This window comes from Falco cherrug, chromosome 5 (assembly GCF_023634085.1).
Source record: "Falco cherrug isolate bFalChe1 chromosome 5, bFalChe1.pri, whole genome shotgun sequence".
Classification (NCBI taxonomy): domain Eukaryota; kingdom Metazoa; phylum Chordata; class Aves; order Falconiformes; family Falconidae; genus Falco; species Falco cherrug.
In genome coordinates this window covers 25638855-25653602 of record NC_073701.1, presented here as the reverse complement: position 1 = coordinate 25653602, position 14748 = coordinate 25638855, and the positions used below count along the sequence as shown (strand labels likewise).

Genomic DNA, 14748 nt, shown 5'->3' with positions numbered 1-14748 from the left:
GGCAGGCCCCATCCTGACTGTGGATGAGCTGGGTTAGAGGCCAGCCCTCCCAGCCACTTAGCAGCTCCCCCAGCTTTGCTTCCTTTTGCAAGCACAGACACTTAAGGATCTGCCTGTGTAGATGTTCCCTGACTTCATTTTCTCACAGTGATGCATTTAGAAAAAAAACCCAAACCTTATGAAATGAAAACATCCTAGCTATTGCCTGCACTTCTGGCTCTGTGATGAGTTACATGCATGATTTATGCCAGAAGCTACCAAAAACTCAAATCTGCTAATGGGAAGAGAGAAGTAGCTGGAGATGGTCACCTCTTGGGAGATCAGCTAAAGGCACGGTGGCAGACCAGTCTTTTCCTGAAGTTTCATCTACGTCTATCTACCCCAGCAGCTTTTTGGGAGCCTGTTGCCTTCAGACTACAGGCAGTGTCACAAGCTCTGTGCTTTCTCAGAGCAGGGCCAGGCTACCTCCTGGTGTGCCTTTGCACTGCTTTGAGCAGTAGGTGACTTACACTCAGTTCACTGAACTGCAAGAGTGGTGGGAAGACCCGTGCTGGTGCTCGGTGCCCTCCCTGGTTTGATGTCTTCTGCTTAGTTTCCTCTGTCACAGTGTGGAGCAGAAAGAAGATTAAGTTAATTAGACAAGGCTATTCCACAGTGGGAAGACACAGGGAAGAAATGAGGTTGCTGGATGTTGGTTCGGGTCTGCTGTTGTGAGTAGTGTTAGCTTGTATCTCTGCTTTGCAGCAAAACCAAAACTGATTGTTTAATGAGATGAACTCAGTAGCCTTGCTATGGTAGTGTGGAGCCAAGACTGATCTGTAAACCACGTGTAGCGTAGGGGGTAAATGCCCACTATGGGTTTCTAGCAGCTTGGGTTAGCTGGGGAATCTCACTTTTCATAGCTCCCATTAAGATCAACTCTTCCTTTGGTGTTTTGAGATTCAAACACCTTTTAAGATACTTGGTGCTTTTTCAACAAAAAAGGCGGTGTATTTCTTTCTACCAGGAAACTGTACAAGCGTTATGCTTTCCTGCGCTGTGAAGAAGAACGGGAACAGTTTCTGTATCACCTGCTCTCACTCAATGCTGTGGATTACTTCTGCTTCACAAGCGTCTTCACCACAATCAGTGAGTTGGAGAATCATTTTTTTTTCCCCTGAACAACAATTAGTTGCTGTCATGGTTTGTAAGAAATGCTGCTGCTGGTGCCTGAGTAGCTGAGCCCTTTTCTGGAAACGGTGGTTGTTGCTGCCAGGCTCACGGGTGCTGGGTGTTGCTCTGGGAAACCAGCTGGATAGCCAAGGTTGTGTGGGAGCTCTGCGTAAGAGCATTGCACAAAGGAGAGTAATCAGCAGAGAGTGCTGCTGTAGCACTTGATTTTCCTTGCCGAGAGCTGTGTAGTCTCTTTCATCTTCCCTCCCAGACAAGTCCTCTACATCCTAATGCTCTTCCCGGCCGTGGCTAAGTGTGCATCCTAACAGCCTGCTTGCCACAGACTGAGGAGGAGGAAGTCTTGGAGGATGAAATACAAGGCATCTTGTGCTCTGCTGTGTATTTTAAATCTGTTTTTGCTTCTCTTTAAATGCCAAAAAGGTTCCCTTTCCCTTCCTCTCTTGTAAGAAGGAGAGCAGGGGTTGGATTGAAATCTGGAAATGAATCTTCCTTTCTAGCACTGGGCAATGCAAAGGCAGCAGGACCCCATAAGCTGACCTAATTGTTTGGATTCACCTTGGCAGCCTTTGGTCTTCATTTCCCTGCCTGTTCAGAGTGAAGTGACTCAAGTTTTACATGGCTGTCAAAACAGCCACTCAGTCTACTTTTTCTCCTCTTAAAGCAATAAATCCCCTCAGAACTAGCACAGCACAAAGAGATTTATTCATCCTTGATTACCTTATTTCTGCAGGGCATCCAGTTTGACAGCTTTCCCCTGTAGGACAAGCACTTGGAATTTGAGGGTGGTTTTTTGAGTGCAGTATCATTGTATGGCACACAAAAAGTAAAAAGCCTGGCTTATTTTACCCAGCCAAAAAGGCAGCTTGTGAAACAGGAGAGTCTTGCGGTGCTAGTACGCAGTATCTGAGTCAAATCCAAACCGGGGTGGGTGGCAGTCTTTGTCTTAGGCATGTGTGGGTGGTGCAGATTTAAAAGCAGAATAATAAAATAGTAATAATAGTTATAACGATAATGATGATAATAACCATACACATAATCATCATCATAATAATTATAATTATAATAATAATATATAATAATAAATATAATAATAATAATAATGGGGGGATGTCCACCGAGACACATAAGACTTGGGACTTTGGCTATGGCGTTACCATCCTTTGCCGGCATTTCTGACATTCCTTTCGCCCTGTCACCTGCCGTCAGCCCCCCAACTCCTTCCCGGCTGCGGGGACGGCGGTTGCCGCACACGGGGCTCAGCCCCTTCCCTCGGCGGGCTCCCGGCGCTGCGGCAAGGCGGCCGGCTCTGCTGCGGGGCTGCAGCACCACCGTGCGGTACCGCTGCCCCGGTGCTGCCCACCACCCCCCCGGTGCTGCCCCCCCCCGCCTGCCCCCCCCCCCCCCCCCGGCCGCGCTGCCCCTGCCTACCACCCCCCACCCCCACCCCCGATGCCCGCAGGCAGCACCGAGGGCAGGCAGCACCGAGGGCAGGCAGCACCGAGCCCCCCGCTGAACCGTGAGCGGCGGGGGCAGCTGCGGCGGCGGGGGGGCTGCTGGCAGCGGTGAGTGCGGTGGAGGCTCCCCCGAGCCGGGCCGTGGGGCTGCGTCTTCTCGCTCGCAGCTGGCTGGAGGGGGGCTGCTGCTCTGACCCCCCGTGAGGGGGGAGTCTCTGCCGCCGCAGCAAGGTTCATCTCGGCCTTTATGGGGAGAAGAGAGAAGGGTGCTCCTTGTCAGGGTGCTGAGACGTGGGACAAGAGCTTGCCTTCAAGGGGTTGCCCCAGAAACTCTACTCTAAGGGAAGGACAAAAAAAAAAAGTCACAACTAACTTATTTTCCCCCCTTCCTGTTCTTAGTGATCCCTTATAGGTCAGTGATAATTCCTATCAAAAAACTAAGCAATGCAATAACCACATCAAACCCATGGATATGTGTATCAGGAGAACTAGGGGACACAGGTGTAATGCAGATTCCTAAAAACCACCTAGAAATGACATTTGAGGTGAGTACGTGCTCTTTACATTTTACTTTTCGATTTGAAACATGCTTACAAATAGACTGATTTGGTGAAGGTTGGATTTATTGTCTTAAGATCACAGCATTTCAGATTCTGTGCAGGTTTTTAAGGTCATTGATACCTTCAAATATGTGCTGGGAAAACAGCGCTGCCTGCCCTTCCTGCGCTAGATGGAAGCTCCCTGTGAGCACACACCTTTAACCGCCGGCTTCACTGCTGTCCCTGTCCCTGGCTCCTCTTCTCACCTGGCCAACCCGTTTCTGCATCTCATTCCCTCCCATATCTCCTTGCCTAATTTTCCTTTTTTTTTTTTTTTTTTTCCTTCCTTCCTCATTTTTGGCTCTTCGTTTCCCTTCCAAGTTTCTTTTCCCTTCTTTCAATCTGTCTCCCCGCTTACTGCCACCCAGGTCCCGTTCTACCTCTGGCCAGTCCCAAATTTCTTCTCCTCCTACTCCAGTTCCCTGTCCGGCATTGCCGCTTTCCTGCCAGCCAGCCAGTCTAACCCCTGAGCTCTTCGGCTTCCCAGCTTCAGGCGCTACCCCCGGCAAACCGCTGAGCTGCTGTCCCCGTCGGGCTCTCTTCTTTATGCTTGCTGTGGTTTTCTCTTGGTGTTTGACTGCCCGGCATTCCCCTCTGCTTTCCCACCATCAATTCCAGGTTGGCTTGGTGCCACCCCAAAACAATTCCTGCTAGCGGGAATTGCAGGGAAAGCCCCGTCAGGCTCCTATAGCTCCAGGCTGTACCATATCCGGTAAGAAGTGATTTCGTAGGACAATCTGCCACTAAAATTAAAGGTGTGTCCATTGAGCATATGTGGACCAATCTTTAACAACAATTTAAAAACCCACACTTGCAAATACAGGTAGATTTTGACAGAGAAGAGAGGGGGAGGCTATTTTCATGATACAATGGCTGCCTCTCATTCAGATGTTAGTATTTTGTAGAGAAGATCTCCAGGCTTCTAACAAGCAAAATAACATATTTAGACTTTTCTAAGGACCATGCTAACACTGTTCTGGATTATTCCTTTGGCTGAAGCTTTCCTAAAATATCATCTTGGGTAGCCACCCACTATGGAAAATGTCAGCCCAAGCAGCTTGTTTGGCAGTATTAGAAGAAACGAAAACCAGGGTCTGCAAGGGGAGTGTTTAGGTGACGTTAATAGATGTTGCTGCCAGCCCCACCTACAATTACATATCGCACTGGAATTCACGGTCCCTTGTTTTCCTTGTTCTGTCTCTTTATGCTGTTAAGAGTTTCACGTTAGTGATTTTTGTCTTAAGCAAATTGATCTTTGAAAATAATAAAGGATCTAGGGACTGCTTCGTAGTGTAGAGGGAGTCAGCTGAAGGTCAGTATGCTCAAAATGCATTTTTGAAAAGCTGTTTGTACTGAAGATCTATTTATTCTACAAAAGCATACCTTTTTATCAACTTAGCTCAGAAATTTGTAATTAATACTTCTCAGAAATACTCAGTGAGTGCTCACAACAAAGAATGTAAACTCTTCACAAGCTTTTAATAGTTTTGTTTCAAGTTATTTATTTTCTCCTGTCTTAAAATAATTAACCTGCTTTTCAAAATGCTCTGCATGTTTGGTTGGAAATACTTGCTCTATAAATCAAAGGAAACTAAGTAAAAACATACATTTAAGACCATATGTGTGCATGTGGCGGGGGTGTGTGTTGTCTGTTGTTTTTTAAAGTAAGTAAAAACTGTTATTCATTTCAGTGCCAGAATTTAGGGAAGCTGACGACTGTTCAGATTGGTCATGACAACTCAGGGCTACTAGCCAAGTGGCTGGTTGATTGTGTCATGGTCAGAAATGAAATAACAGGACACACGTACAAGTAAGCAACAAGTTTTAATTTTCTTTGTCTGAAATTCTTACTTGTTAAATCTAGAGAAAGCAAGAAGGCATTCATCTTCTCCTCAGTTAATGGAGCACTGTGAATGGATTTGGGTACCTGATAGGGTTGGGTTCGTCTCCCCCACCCCTAGTGCTCTCATTTCAGAAGCCGTAGTTGGAGTCGAATAAACTGATAAATACCAAACGAGATTTAAATGTAGGATTTTCTTTGCATCTCTCTGAGACAGGACAGACAGTATGGATACTTATGAAGTAATTCATATGTTTGTCTCTAATAATTAAGTCTCTTGATTTAAAGTAAGGTGAGGGACAAATGAACTCTTTAAACCCCCAAGAGCTGGAATGACAGTTTAGGACAAGTCTTTGGTTTCTTTTTCTTTTTAAAAATATTCAAATGTCTAAGTTCTGTAACAAATGTACAGAAACTCAGATTACAGGAAAATAAAAGGCTTTGATAATGTCTTAATCTTCTATTAAGTACATGCCTTTGGTGTTGAAATGATTTTCTAACTCATCATTGGTTTTAGAAAACATCTGGCTAAGCACACTTAATTATTATTTTTTTTTTATAAACGTGGACTTGGAAAACTATAATTCAGAGAGGTGTGCTCCAGAGCTCAGGGTTGGCCACAGTGTATGGGGGAAACTAGGAGGAAACGGGGTACAAGGACTCTGGGTATGGACATATGCATGGATTTTATTAGGACTGCAGATGGGGTCAAAAAGTACAGCAATAAAATATGAGGTGAGGTTTGAGTACGAGGAGATGTCATGGCTGCAGCTGGGTGGGAAGTCTGTGTGGGGATTTAATTATTAATCATCGCAATATTTTTAAAGGCTGAATATCAGTTGTGGTTGCAAGTGAAAAATAACCCAGCAGAAATCAAGATGTGGACCATGACAGATGCGTATAATGCTTTCTGTTGTCCCGTGCTTGCATGCAAGCTTTGCATATTTCCCTTTTCCTAAGGATGGTACAGGGGATGCTGCCTGCTGAGTTCTGGTTTGTGAAAAGGTTTTGGCTACAGAGTATTCCCTGCCCATCAGAAGTGTTTGCTGGGTGCTAACTGTCCCTCTGGCTTTGAGATCAAGCTAGACTACCTGGGCGGCTGACCTGTGCTTGTCCTGGGTGTGCGGCAGGTTTCCCTGTGGACGATGGCTGGGAAAGGGAGTTGACGATGGCAGTTTGGAGCGAATACTCATTGGAGAGCTGGTGTCCTCCACGTCTGATGAAGAGCTGGGAAAACAGTGCCGTACCCCACCCCAGCAGAAATCTCCTACCACGGCTCGACGACTGAGCATCACTTCCCTCACAGGGAAGAACACCAGTAAGTCTTTTCCTTTCCTTTCTCACCGGGGCCCTCGAGAAGGGGGCAGCAAGCTGATGAGTTTTCCCTGTCCTGGTTTGTGTGTCTGCGGCTTGCTCTGTGGCTGTAGACATTGCCTCTTTCAATGTCCGCATCTGACAAGAGGTAACGGTCTCTTGGTGGAGCACGGGGCTGTGAGGTGAGGGAGGAGGAGGCAGCAGAATTTGCAGTAGCTGGGGCTGCTCAGTTTCCCGGCTCACTTCGCAGTCGGTGGGAAGACAGTCCTCTCCGAAGGGCAGTTCAGAGCTTTCACGTGGATGCTGTGAACTACCTTCTGCGGGAGCGCGTCTCCAGAGGGACCCTAGGGGACATGAAATTCACATCCCTAAAATTAGCTTTTTATGAGTAACTGCACCTAGCTACAGCAGGCCATGGGACTGTAAGGGCCACGTGAGGCACTCTCTGCTAAAGCATACAGATGCGCACAGTGTAGATTCATAAATCTGTGCAGCTCCTGTAAAATTAAGAGGACATGACTGCTGAAATGTGAAGCAAGGAAAGATTAGCCTCCAGGAGTAACATAGCATTTAAAAACCACCGCGGGACCACTGCAGCTCTTCACATGTGCGAGTCCATATTAGCTGGAGGAGCAGGCACCAGAGCATTTCCTTAGGTCTGAGAACACTAAGGCCCAGTAATTCATTTGTCTGGTGAGCTACTTGAGGCTCTGTGTTAGACCTGCCAAAGACTGGAGGGCATCGTGTACTGAAATGATACTGAATTAATTACACCATGCTTCCAAAATAACAGTTGTAGGACAAGCTAATAGCAACCTACATATGCCTGAAAAACTAGAAAGGACTCATGGAAGAGCCATGAAAATGATTGAAGTCTGGAAAACATATGCTTAAAATGAAGTTTTAAAAGTTCAGTGTGCTTCTAATCAGAAAGTGAATGAGGGACTAGATAATTTTCTGCAGGTACCTGTGTAGAAGATGAGGTGGCGGCAGGTGGAGGCATGGCATGATTCAGTAACAGAGGCATACAGCTAAATAGATTCAGAGCAGAAATGTGGCATATGTTTTACCGCAGAAGATGACTTACTCTTGGAATCATTAATAAGGAATATTCTCTGCCTGTGGCCCCTCGCGCTGGTACAATGACTAGACATGTGCCGTAAATAGGTAGTCGTTTTGCCTCAATAAAACATGGCAGGTTCAAGTCGGGAATTAATTAGTGCTGGGTTTTCTGGCCTGTCATGTAGGGGTCAAATGACTGGGCAACAACTTTTCAGCCCATGTCTCTTCGTGTGAAGGTTGCTGTGCTCTGTGTGATGAGCAAGATATGATTAACTCAAATAAAATATTAATCAAGCCAGATCCCTGGGTTGTGCATTTTTAAGTAGGGTGATTTATTTGACTATTCCAGGGCTGCTCATCAGTTGCTTGTATTTAAGGGTCAGGTTTACCCAAGACAAATGATTGCCTGAACTCTTTTAAAGAAACAGAATAATTCCCGCAGTTCAAGCTATGTTATCATACAAATTTGATGAATGTTTTAAAGTTGGTATATTCAGCTAGTATGTTTTCAATCATTTCACAGAGCCTAATGCAGGACAGATCCAAGAAGGAATTGGGGAAGCTGTGAACAATATTGTGAAACACTTTCACAAGCCAGAGAAAGAGGTACTTCTTACTTTTCATTACTTGTCTGGTGTCTGCAATGCATGTAAGTATTTTTATAAACAGAAATGGAACTGATGTACCAGTAGAGACTGATAACCTTTAGATTTGAAGCTTCTGGCATATGAACAAGTCAAGTTGTACTTACAGACTCTCCCTTTCCCCCACAGAGAGGGAGCCTTACCATTCTGTTGTGTGGAGAAAACGGTCTGGTTGCAGCACTGGAGCAGGTCTTCCACCATGGATTCAAGTCAGCTCGCATTTTTCATAAGAATGTCTTCATCTGGGATTTCATAGGTAAGCTGGTATGTGATTTGGAGGCAGGAGGAGGAGAAAGACGAGGGCAAAATTACTATTCACACACAGGCCTTGGATTTTTGTCAGCTAGGGTGCCATTTGTTTCTGCCTAGCACTTGGTCCAGGTTGCTTAAAGTCAGTGAGAAACAAGACAGTAGATGAGAAATACTAAACTTTATATACTAGATGAGTGTGAATCTGTGCAGCAATTTGAAAGCACTTTGAATTCTAGTCATTTATTCATAAGTGGATGTTCAAACAGCTGCTTTTGTACCCAGACAGAAGGTAGGCTGGAGGTTGGGGTAGAGTAGCAATCCATGTTAAGGGGAGAGTTGGGAAAAGGCACAGGGAGTGAAAGGTTTAGATTTCTACTTGTTATGGGAACTCTTCTAATCACTGCACTGGTCTTATGGTGATGCTTATCTGTAGGCCTATGTTGTGGTAATTTAAGACATACTTGTTCCCTTAAAACATGCTCACAAGTTGAGATACTTAGCCTGAGGGTAAGCTCTTACTTAGAAAAGGTGAGAAATCAAAGCTGATGGTATCACTTACAATGAAACTGTTGGTAAGGTACGTCGGTGCAGCTCCTTGATGTTACCTGTGTTAGACATCAGCCAGTCTGCTGACCACTGCTGTGTGGCAAAGGTGGAGATCACCACCTACTTACGGTCTTCAGAGTGAGGAATCCATATATAAACTGTGCAATAGCTCTCAGCACATTGTTTTTTTTAAGGATTCCCTTGCGTTATTCTATGTCACAATGAAGTACTTCTGCTCACTGGGTTCTGATTTTCTCTCTACCACAGAGAAAGCTGTTGCTTACTTTGAAACCAGTGACCAGATTGGAGACAATGAGGAGGCCCTTTTGCTTCAGAGATCTTCATGCAAAACCTTTTGTCATTATGTGAACGCCATCAATACAGCTCCAAGGAACATTGGAAAGGATGGCAAATTTCAAATTCTGGTTTGCCTGGGGACAAGGTACCTAACTGCTCTTTGTTGTATGTGTCGTTTTGCATGAGACTAGAATATTTTTACACCAGTTTTGTTTCCTTTAGTTTTCCATTTTAAGACATCTCATACCTGTCTATTAACCAGTACCTATTTTAGGCAGCTTTAATACTACATGAAAAATTGGAGCCAAGAAACAATAATGATACATGGCTAGTGTCTAAACTGCTAAAAATGTTTTGAGCTCTTTTATAACTGTTAGCTTGACAGGCATATGTATGAAATTTGTCTTGAAATTGTATTTTTGATGAAGTGCTGGCTTGGGGAATGCAGAATTTCTTTGCAAGAGCTGGTGCATTTCTAAATCCTTATTGAATCACTTTGCCTTTGAAAATGGGATGTCTGTTATAATTTTGAGAAAACTATTCCAGGGCAGTCTTTCTTTCCTAATAGGATGCTTTCTGTCTTGTACTTGGGGAGGGGTGGGGGCAGTGCTTAGTTGTATTTTGGAGGGTGGAAGTTGGTATGTCTAGAAATAAGTACCACTTTTGTCTTGTCTGTCTGGAAACCAGGTGGAAAACAGTCTGTTGTTTTTTCCTGAGTATTGTATCCCCTGTTCCTGATCTGAAAAAGTTGCTGAATTCTCCAAAGTCAGTTGTCCAATTCTGCTGATATCTTTCCATCTTGATTCCTACAGTATGTTCAGTTACCTGTATTTTACTAACAAAATCAAGGGTTATGATTATACAGGAAACTTTTATGTGCAAACATGTATAACCCGCAAAAAGAGTGCATGTTTTGGGCTGTGTTCTTGGAGAAGAATTTCAGTTTGAGATCTATTGTACTTGATGCTAAATTAATTTCTTTCATCCCCTTTGCAGGGACCACTTGCTCTCTCAGTGGATCCCGTTGCTGGCAGAGTGCCCACCCATTACAAGGATGTATGAGGAGAATGCTCTCCTACGGGACCGCATGACTGTCAACTCCCTCATCAGAGTCCTACAGACATTGCAAGATTTCAACATCATCCTAGAAGGATCGCTCATTAAAGGAGTGGATGTTTAGCATGGCTTTGCTGAGAACTTCATTTTTCCTTTCCCAAGCAAGCAAACCACAACTGGAGACCTGTCAGGACTTGAATGCGATGGTAGTGCACCACTGTAAGGCCAAGCTGCTGGTTGAAATGGGAGTAGGAACCCAGTTTGTGCCCAATGGGGACTGTCCTCTAAAGCTGCAGAAAGCTAAGATGCAGTATTGTAGTTTATTTGAAACATAAATTTAGTATAAAATAGAGTATTTTCATGTGTTAGATGTGTGTAAATATGCTATCTTCTTTAAGAAATTATATTCTCTAAGAAATTTTTCTTAGACTGAATGTTCTTGTTCTGACTATGAGTAGCTTAAACCCAGGGGAAGGACTGGGGGGAGGGAAGGACTAAGGTGGGAAGGGATGCCGCTACTTGCTTGCAAGGAAGAAGCCAATCAATGTGTAAATACAGCGCAAACTCAGCAGGGCTTTTTTTCAGGTATTGCAAATTAATACAGCAAATACCCTTACGTAGCCATTGTGATTGTCTCACTCTTGGAAATGTTGTAAGCATATGCTGTTTTACCCTACTGTACATGGTCTCTCTTAGTTCGTCTTTTTTTCATTTTGTTTGAAGACTCAACCCTTTCCATGCACAGAAGTTGTGAGTTGTCATTTTTTTTCTGTAAGGTCTTTTGTGTCACTTCTGTTGATCTCCAAAAGGGGAGACAAGTGCTGAAATGCTTAAACACTGTTGAGGAGGACTGCTGTCAGCCTCTGAGCCTGAGAGCATGGGAGACCTGTTTAAGCAGTGCTGCTGCAACCCGAGATGGGGAATGATGGCTTGCTTGACTCGCAGTGTGTCCCTTGCCTGTATAGATGTTCTGGTGATTCCCCCTTGCCCTCAGCCAGTTTGTGTTGTGGATGACTTTTTTTTTTTTTTTTTTTTTCTTTCCCCCCCTCCATGTTGAGGAATTTGGTTCATACCAAATTCTTGCTGTACTTGAGAAGAATCATTGCTGTAGAGCCACAGACACCGATGTTGCTGTGCTACTGAACTGTATCAGCTGATTTTGAAATGCTGATAGGTTATGAGTCTTCCTTTATCCCACAAAATGAGTGTTTCTAGGAAGTACAGGATCTTTAATTACTTTTTTTTAATTATTATTATCCAGCTACCCCCAAAAAAAAAAAAAAAAAGGCAAAAAGAGGAAAAGAAAAGAATCTCACTTTGGTATTTTGAGGCTCCTCTCCTACACTCTTTCCAGTTAATATATTACTTAATACAGCCTGTATATATAGGTACAGCTCTTGAAGAGGAGCTGAGAACAACTGAAATCTTGTATGCTAAAAATTTAACAAGAGATTACATTAAAATCCTCTTGCGGATACCATGCGGCAAATACAGAGTGTATTTTCCATTCTTGTGGATGGGAGTTGGAAGGATTTGAGGGCATAGTTAAGTTCATCTAGTTTTAGGTTTTGGAGGTTAGTTTAAATATAGGTGTTTGTTTTCCCTTGTTTATTCCCTATGATCTTGGCCGTTTTGTCAGCAGGTTTCTGTGGATGTCTCACTGTCAGCTGTGGCTTGGGAAAGGCCCCAAACTGGTACTGTAAGTGTTTTGCCTCGCACTGTGCTCTCAAGTGGCATTGGGAATGGTGGGCAGTTGCAGGTCTCAATATAGTGTGCACATGGTAGAGAGAGGGATGAGAGCTAAGGAAAAGGAAAGAGGATGAGAATTAGGGTTTGCTTTCTTACCTGCCTTTTGTCAAGCTTCTCTCCTTTCCTGTGGTCCTTCAGCTGTCCAGTTCTTATGACAGCACTCACTTTAGCATCAAAGTTTCACGTCATATTCCCAGCCAGAAGAAAACTGTTCGTGTGACTTTGTTTCATTAGAAGGAGAGTTTTATGTTATAGAAGTTTTTTTGTTTCTAAGAAAGAAGTAAAATAACACTGTCAGGGAGTCATTGACTTCAATGAGGGTTCCAGTTTTTAATAGCTGTTCTTTCCTTCGAGGCTTGTACTTCCCTAAACTGACTGAACTCATCCCAGATACTGTAGGCAGCACCGCCATGTCACTACAGTGGGTGTGAGTAACTAACGTAAAGGCTTATGAATGGTGTCATGAGTAAGTAGTCAGAGCCCACAGCTGTGTGACATCTCTTTTACATTTCCAGAAATGTGACATTTGGAGTGTTAGGGTTTTCTGTGTAGCCAGGCTGGTCTGCTTAAAGTCAGCAGAAGATGCATGACAAGCCTTCAGCTGCAACTGCATCCTTAGTACTTAACTCTATCAATAAATTATACATTTAGCACCAGAAACCATGTGGCAGCATTATTTGGTAATGACTGCTTAGGATGTTTTGATTTCTATTACAGCTCAAGCCTTTTATGTCTAATGACTGCTATACATGATTTTTTCACGCCCAAACCAAGTCTTAAGTGACTTTCATTTTACTGAAATGATAACCTTGGATTTCTTCACAGCAGCATCTGCATTTGCTAGCTGGATACTTCTCAAAAGTATACTGCTGTATACTTCTCCAAAGACTATTTATTATTTAATCAGTCATAACATTAATCCAATGTGACATGGGTTAAGTGCAAGCAGGGTAAAGTAGAAATGTGAGCATCTCTAAAGGTCAAGCATAGATGAATAAACCACACACAGACAAAAGGGCAATAACTACAAAAAGTCTTTCTGAAGTTAAAATAAATCAAAACCTGAGGAATTTAAAATTCAGAACAGGGCCTTCCCCCATTTAAACTACGTTAAGGAACCTTTAGCACTTAACTTCAACACAACTTCATGTCAGCTTTTTCAGCAAGTGTTGACTTGCTTGGTTTTGTCAGTTTTCACATCATATTATAATAGTACAATAAAAAGTATGTATGTCTAATATTTCCTTGTAGGCAATAAAACACCCTAAGATATGTTGAAAGGGGCACAGCTGAGTGCCTCAGATTCCTAGAAGACTAGTTATTTGACAACCTTGGGAGTACGGTTCTTTGTAGTGAGTTTTTATTCTGCCATGTATAATTACTTTTTTTTTTTTTAGTAGACCACTTTTGTTTGTTGGAAACTGTGAGGTTTTTTCTGTAAGGTTTACAGAAATCATTCTACCCACTAGAATGGTGAGAAACCCATCAGGATTCTTCTAAGCTAACACAGTTTTTACTTCAGTGTTAAAGCACCTTCTTTGGTTGAGAAAGGGAATCTTGGAAAAGACCAAAGCTCTTTGGTATCTGCTTTTTTTTTAAAAAAAAAAAAAAGAAAAAAGAAAAAATCCTGTCCAATACCCATCTACAGATGTCTGAGTTTGCATAGTCCTGTTATACTAACACCCAGCATGGTAACTTGAGGGAGTCAGAGAATCAAATGCCTCACTATGTACAAAATGTGTATTTATAATTCTCTGAAACGAATGAAATTCTACTGTTTAGGGAAAAATCTACTCATGTTTATTCTGAGTTGGTTTGTGTAATTAGGTATCATTGTTCTAAAATGTCTTTTTAGAATAGTTGTGCAATGGCATATTTGAGAAAATTCCTTCTTTCAATCAAATGAAGGTGTGCATCTTAAGGGGAAATACTGTATGTTACACTTGAAATGTACAAATGTGCCCTGTATAGCTTACAACGATCCTTAAATGTCTTCATTAAGTATATTTTGTCTTTACATTATTACTAACTGAATAAGAACTGGATTATTTTCAAGACGACATTAGTAAAAGTATTGTTATATCAAGCACTTTAACATACATACCACAAACTGACATGGGTTTTTCAGGTTTTGAAGTACATTGAAATACAGCTTTTCATGCTATGTCCTTTACAAATAAAACTGTGAGAATAATGGTTGGTGTCACTTTCTCCTTGCAGAGGAACCAAGACATTAGAGTCCCAAGCTAAAGAACTGATCTGAACCTGGAGGGCATGTTCCGTAAAGGGAGTAAGTTGAACAAAATGATTCAGCTGACAGTCTCCTGGTACCGGGAACTTGCTGGAGCAAAAAGGAGGAGAAAGGCTGTGAGGGTCCGCTCTCAAAACCTGCCCTTCTGCCTCTCCTGACACAGAAGTCTGACTGTGCCGAGTCTGACCAGCTCTTCATTTTCAAGGCTTAGGTGGAAGGTGTGGCTGATGGAAGGAGGAAAATGGGATCCCTGTGAAGTTTAGCTCTTTCCAGGGTGGCATTTGCTAGGCAGTCTGCGTTGCTCTCTCCGTAGCTATTGCACGGGGAGGAGTGGGAAGAGGCGCGGTGGGATCCTGTCGGCAACAAATGGGAAACATGGGAATAACTGCAGCCAAGTGTCTCTTTCCTCTCTTGACGTGGGTCGCCCTGAAATTTGAACACAGGGCTAAAAACCTGGAATGAAACTCATGCCCTCCAGTCTGCCAGTTAGCATGTCCCATTAGAAGAGAGG

At 43.3% G+C, this 14748-nt stretch overlaps 1 protein-coding gene across 4 annotated transcripts in view; it reads left to right on the top strand.

The window, feature by feature from the left end:
* The window catches only part of DENND5B (DENN domain containing 5B), a 118983-nt gene extending 104803 nt beyond the window's left edge, over positions 1–14180 (top strand). For all 4 annotated transcript variants that reach the window (XM_055711740.1, XM_055711738.1, XM_055711742.1 and 1 more), the window contains 8 exons: positions 1007–1128; positions 3027–3172; positions 4918–5036; positions 6197–6384; positions 7966–8048; positions 8216–8342; positions 9152–9326; positions 10178–14180. In XM_055711740.1, coding sequence (XP_055567715.1) covers positions 1007–1128; positions 3027–3172; positions 4918–5036; positions 6197–6384; positions 7966–8048; positions 8216–8342; positions 9152–9326; positions 10178–10361 — 1144 coding nt within the window. In that variant the 3' untranslated portion in view covers positions 10362–14180. The remainder of the gene's footprint in view (positions 1–1006; positions 1129–3026; positions 3173–4917; positions 5037–6196; positions 6385–7965; positions 8049–8215; positions 8343–9151; positions 9327–10177) is intronic.
* The last annotated feature ends 568 nt before the right edge of the window (positions 14181–14748 follow it).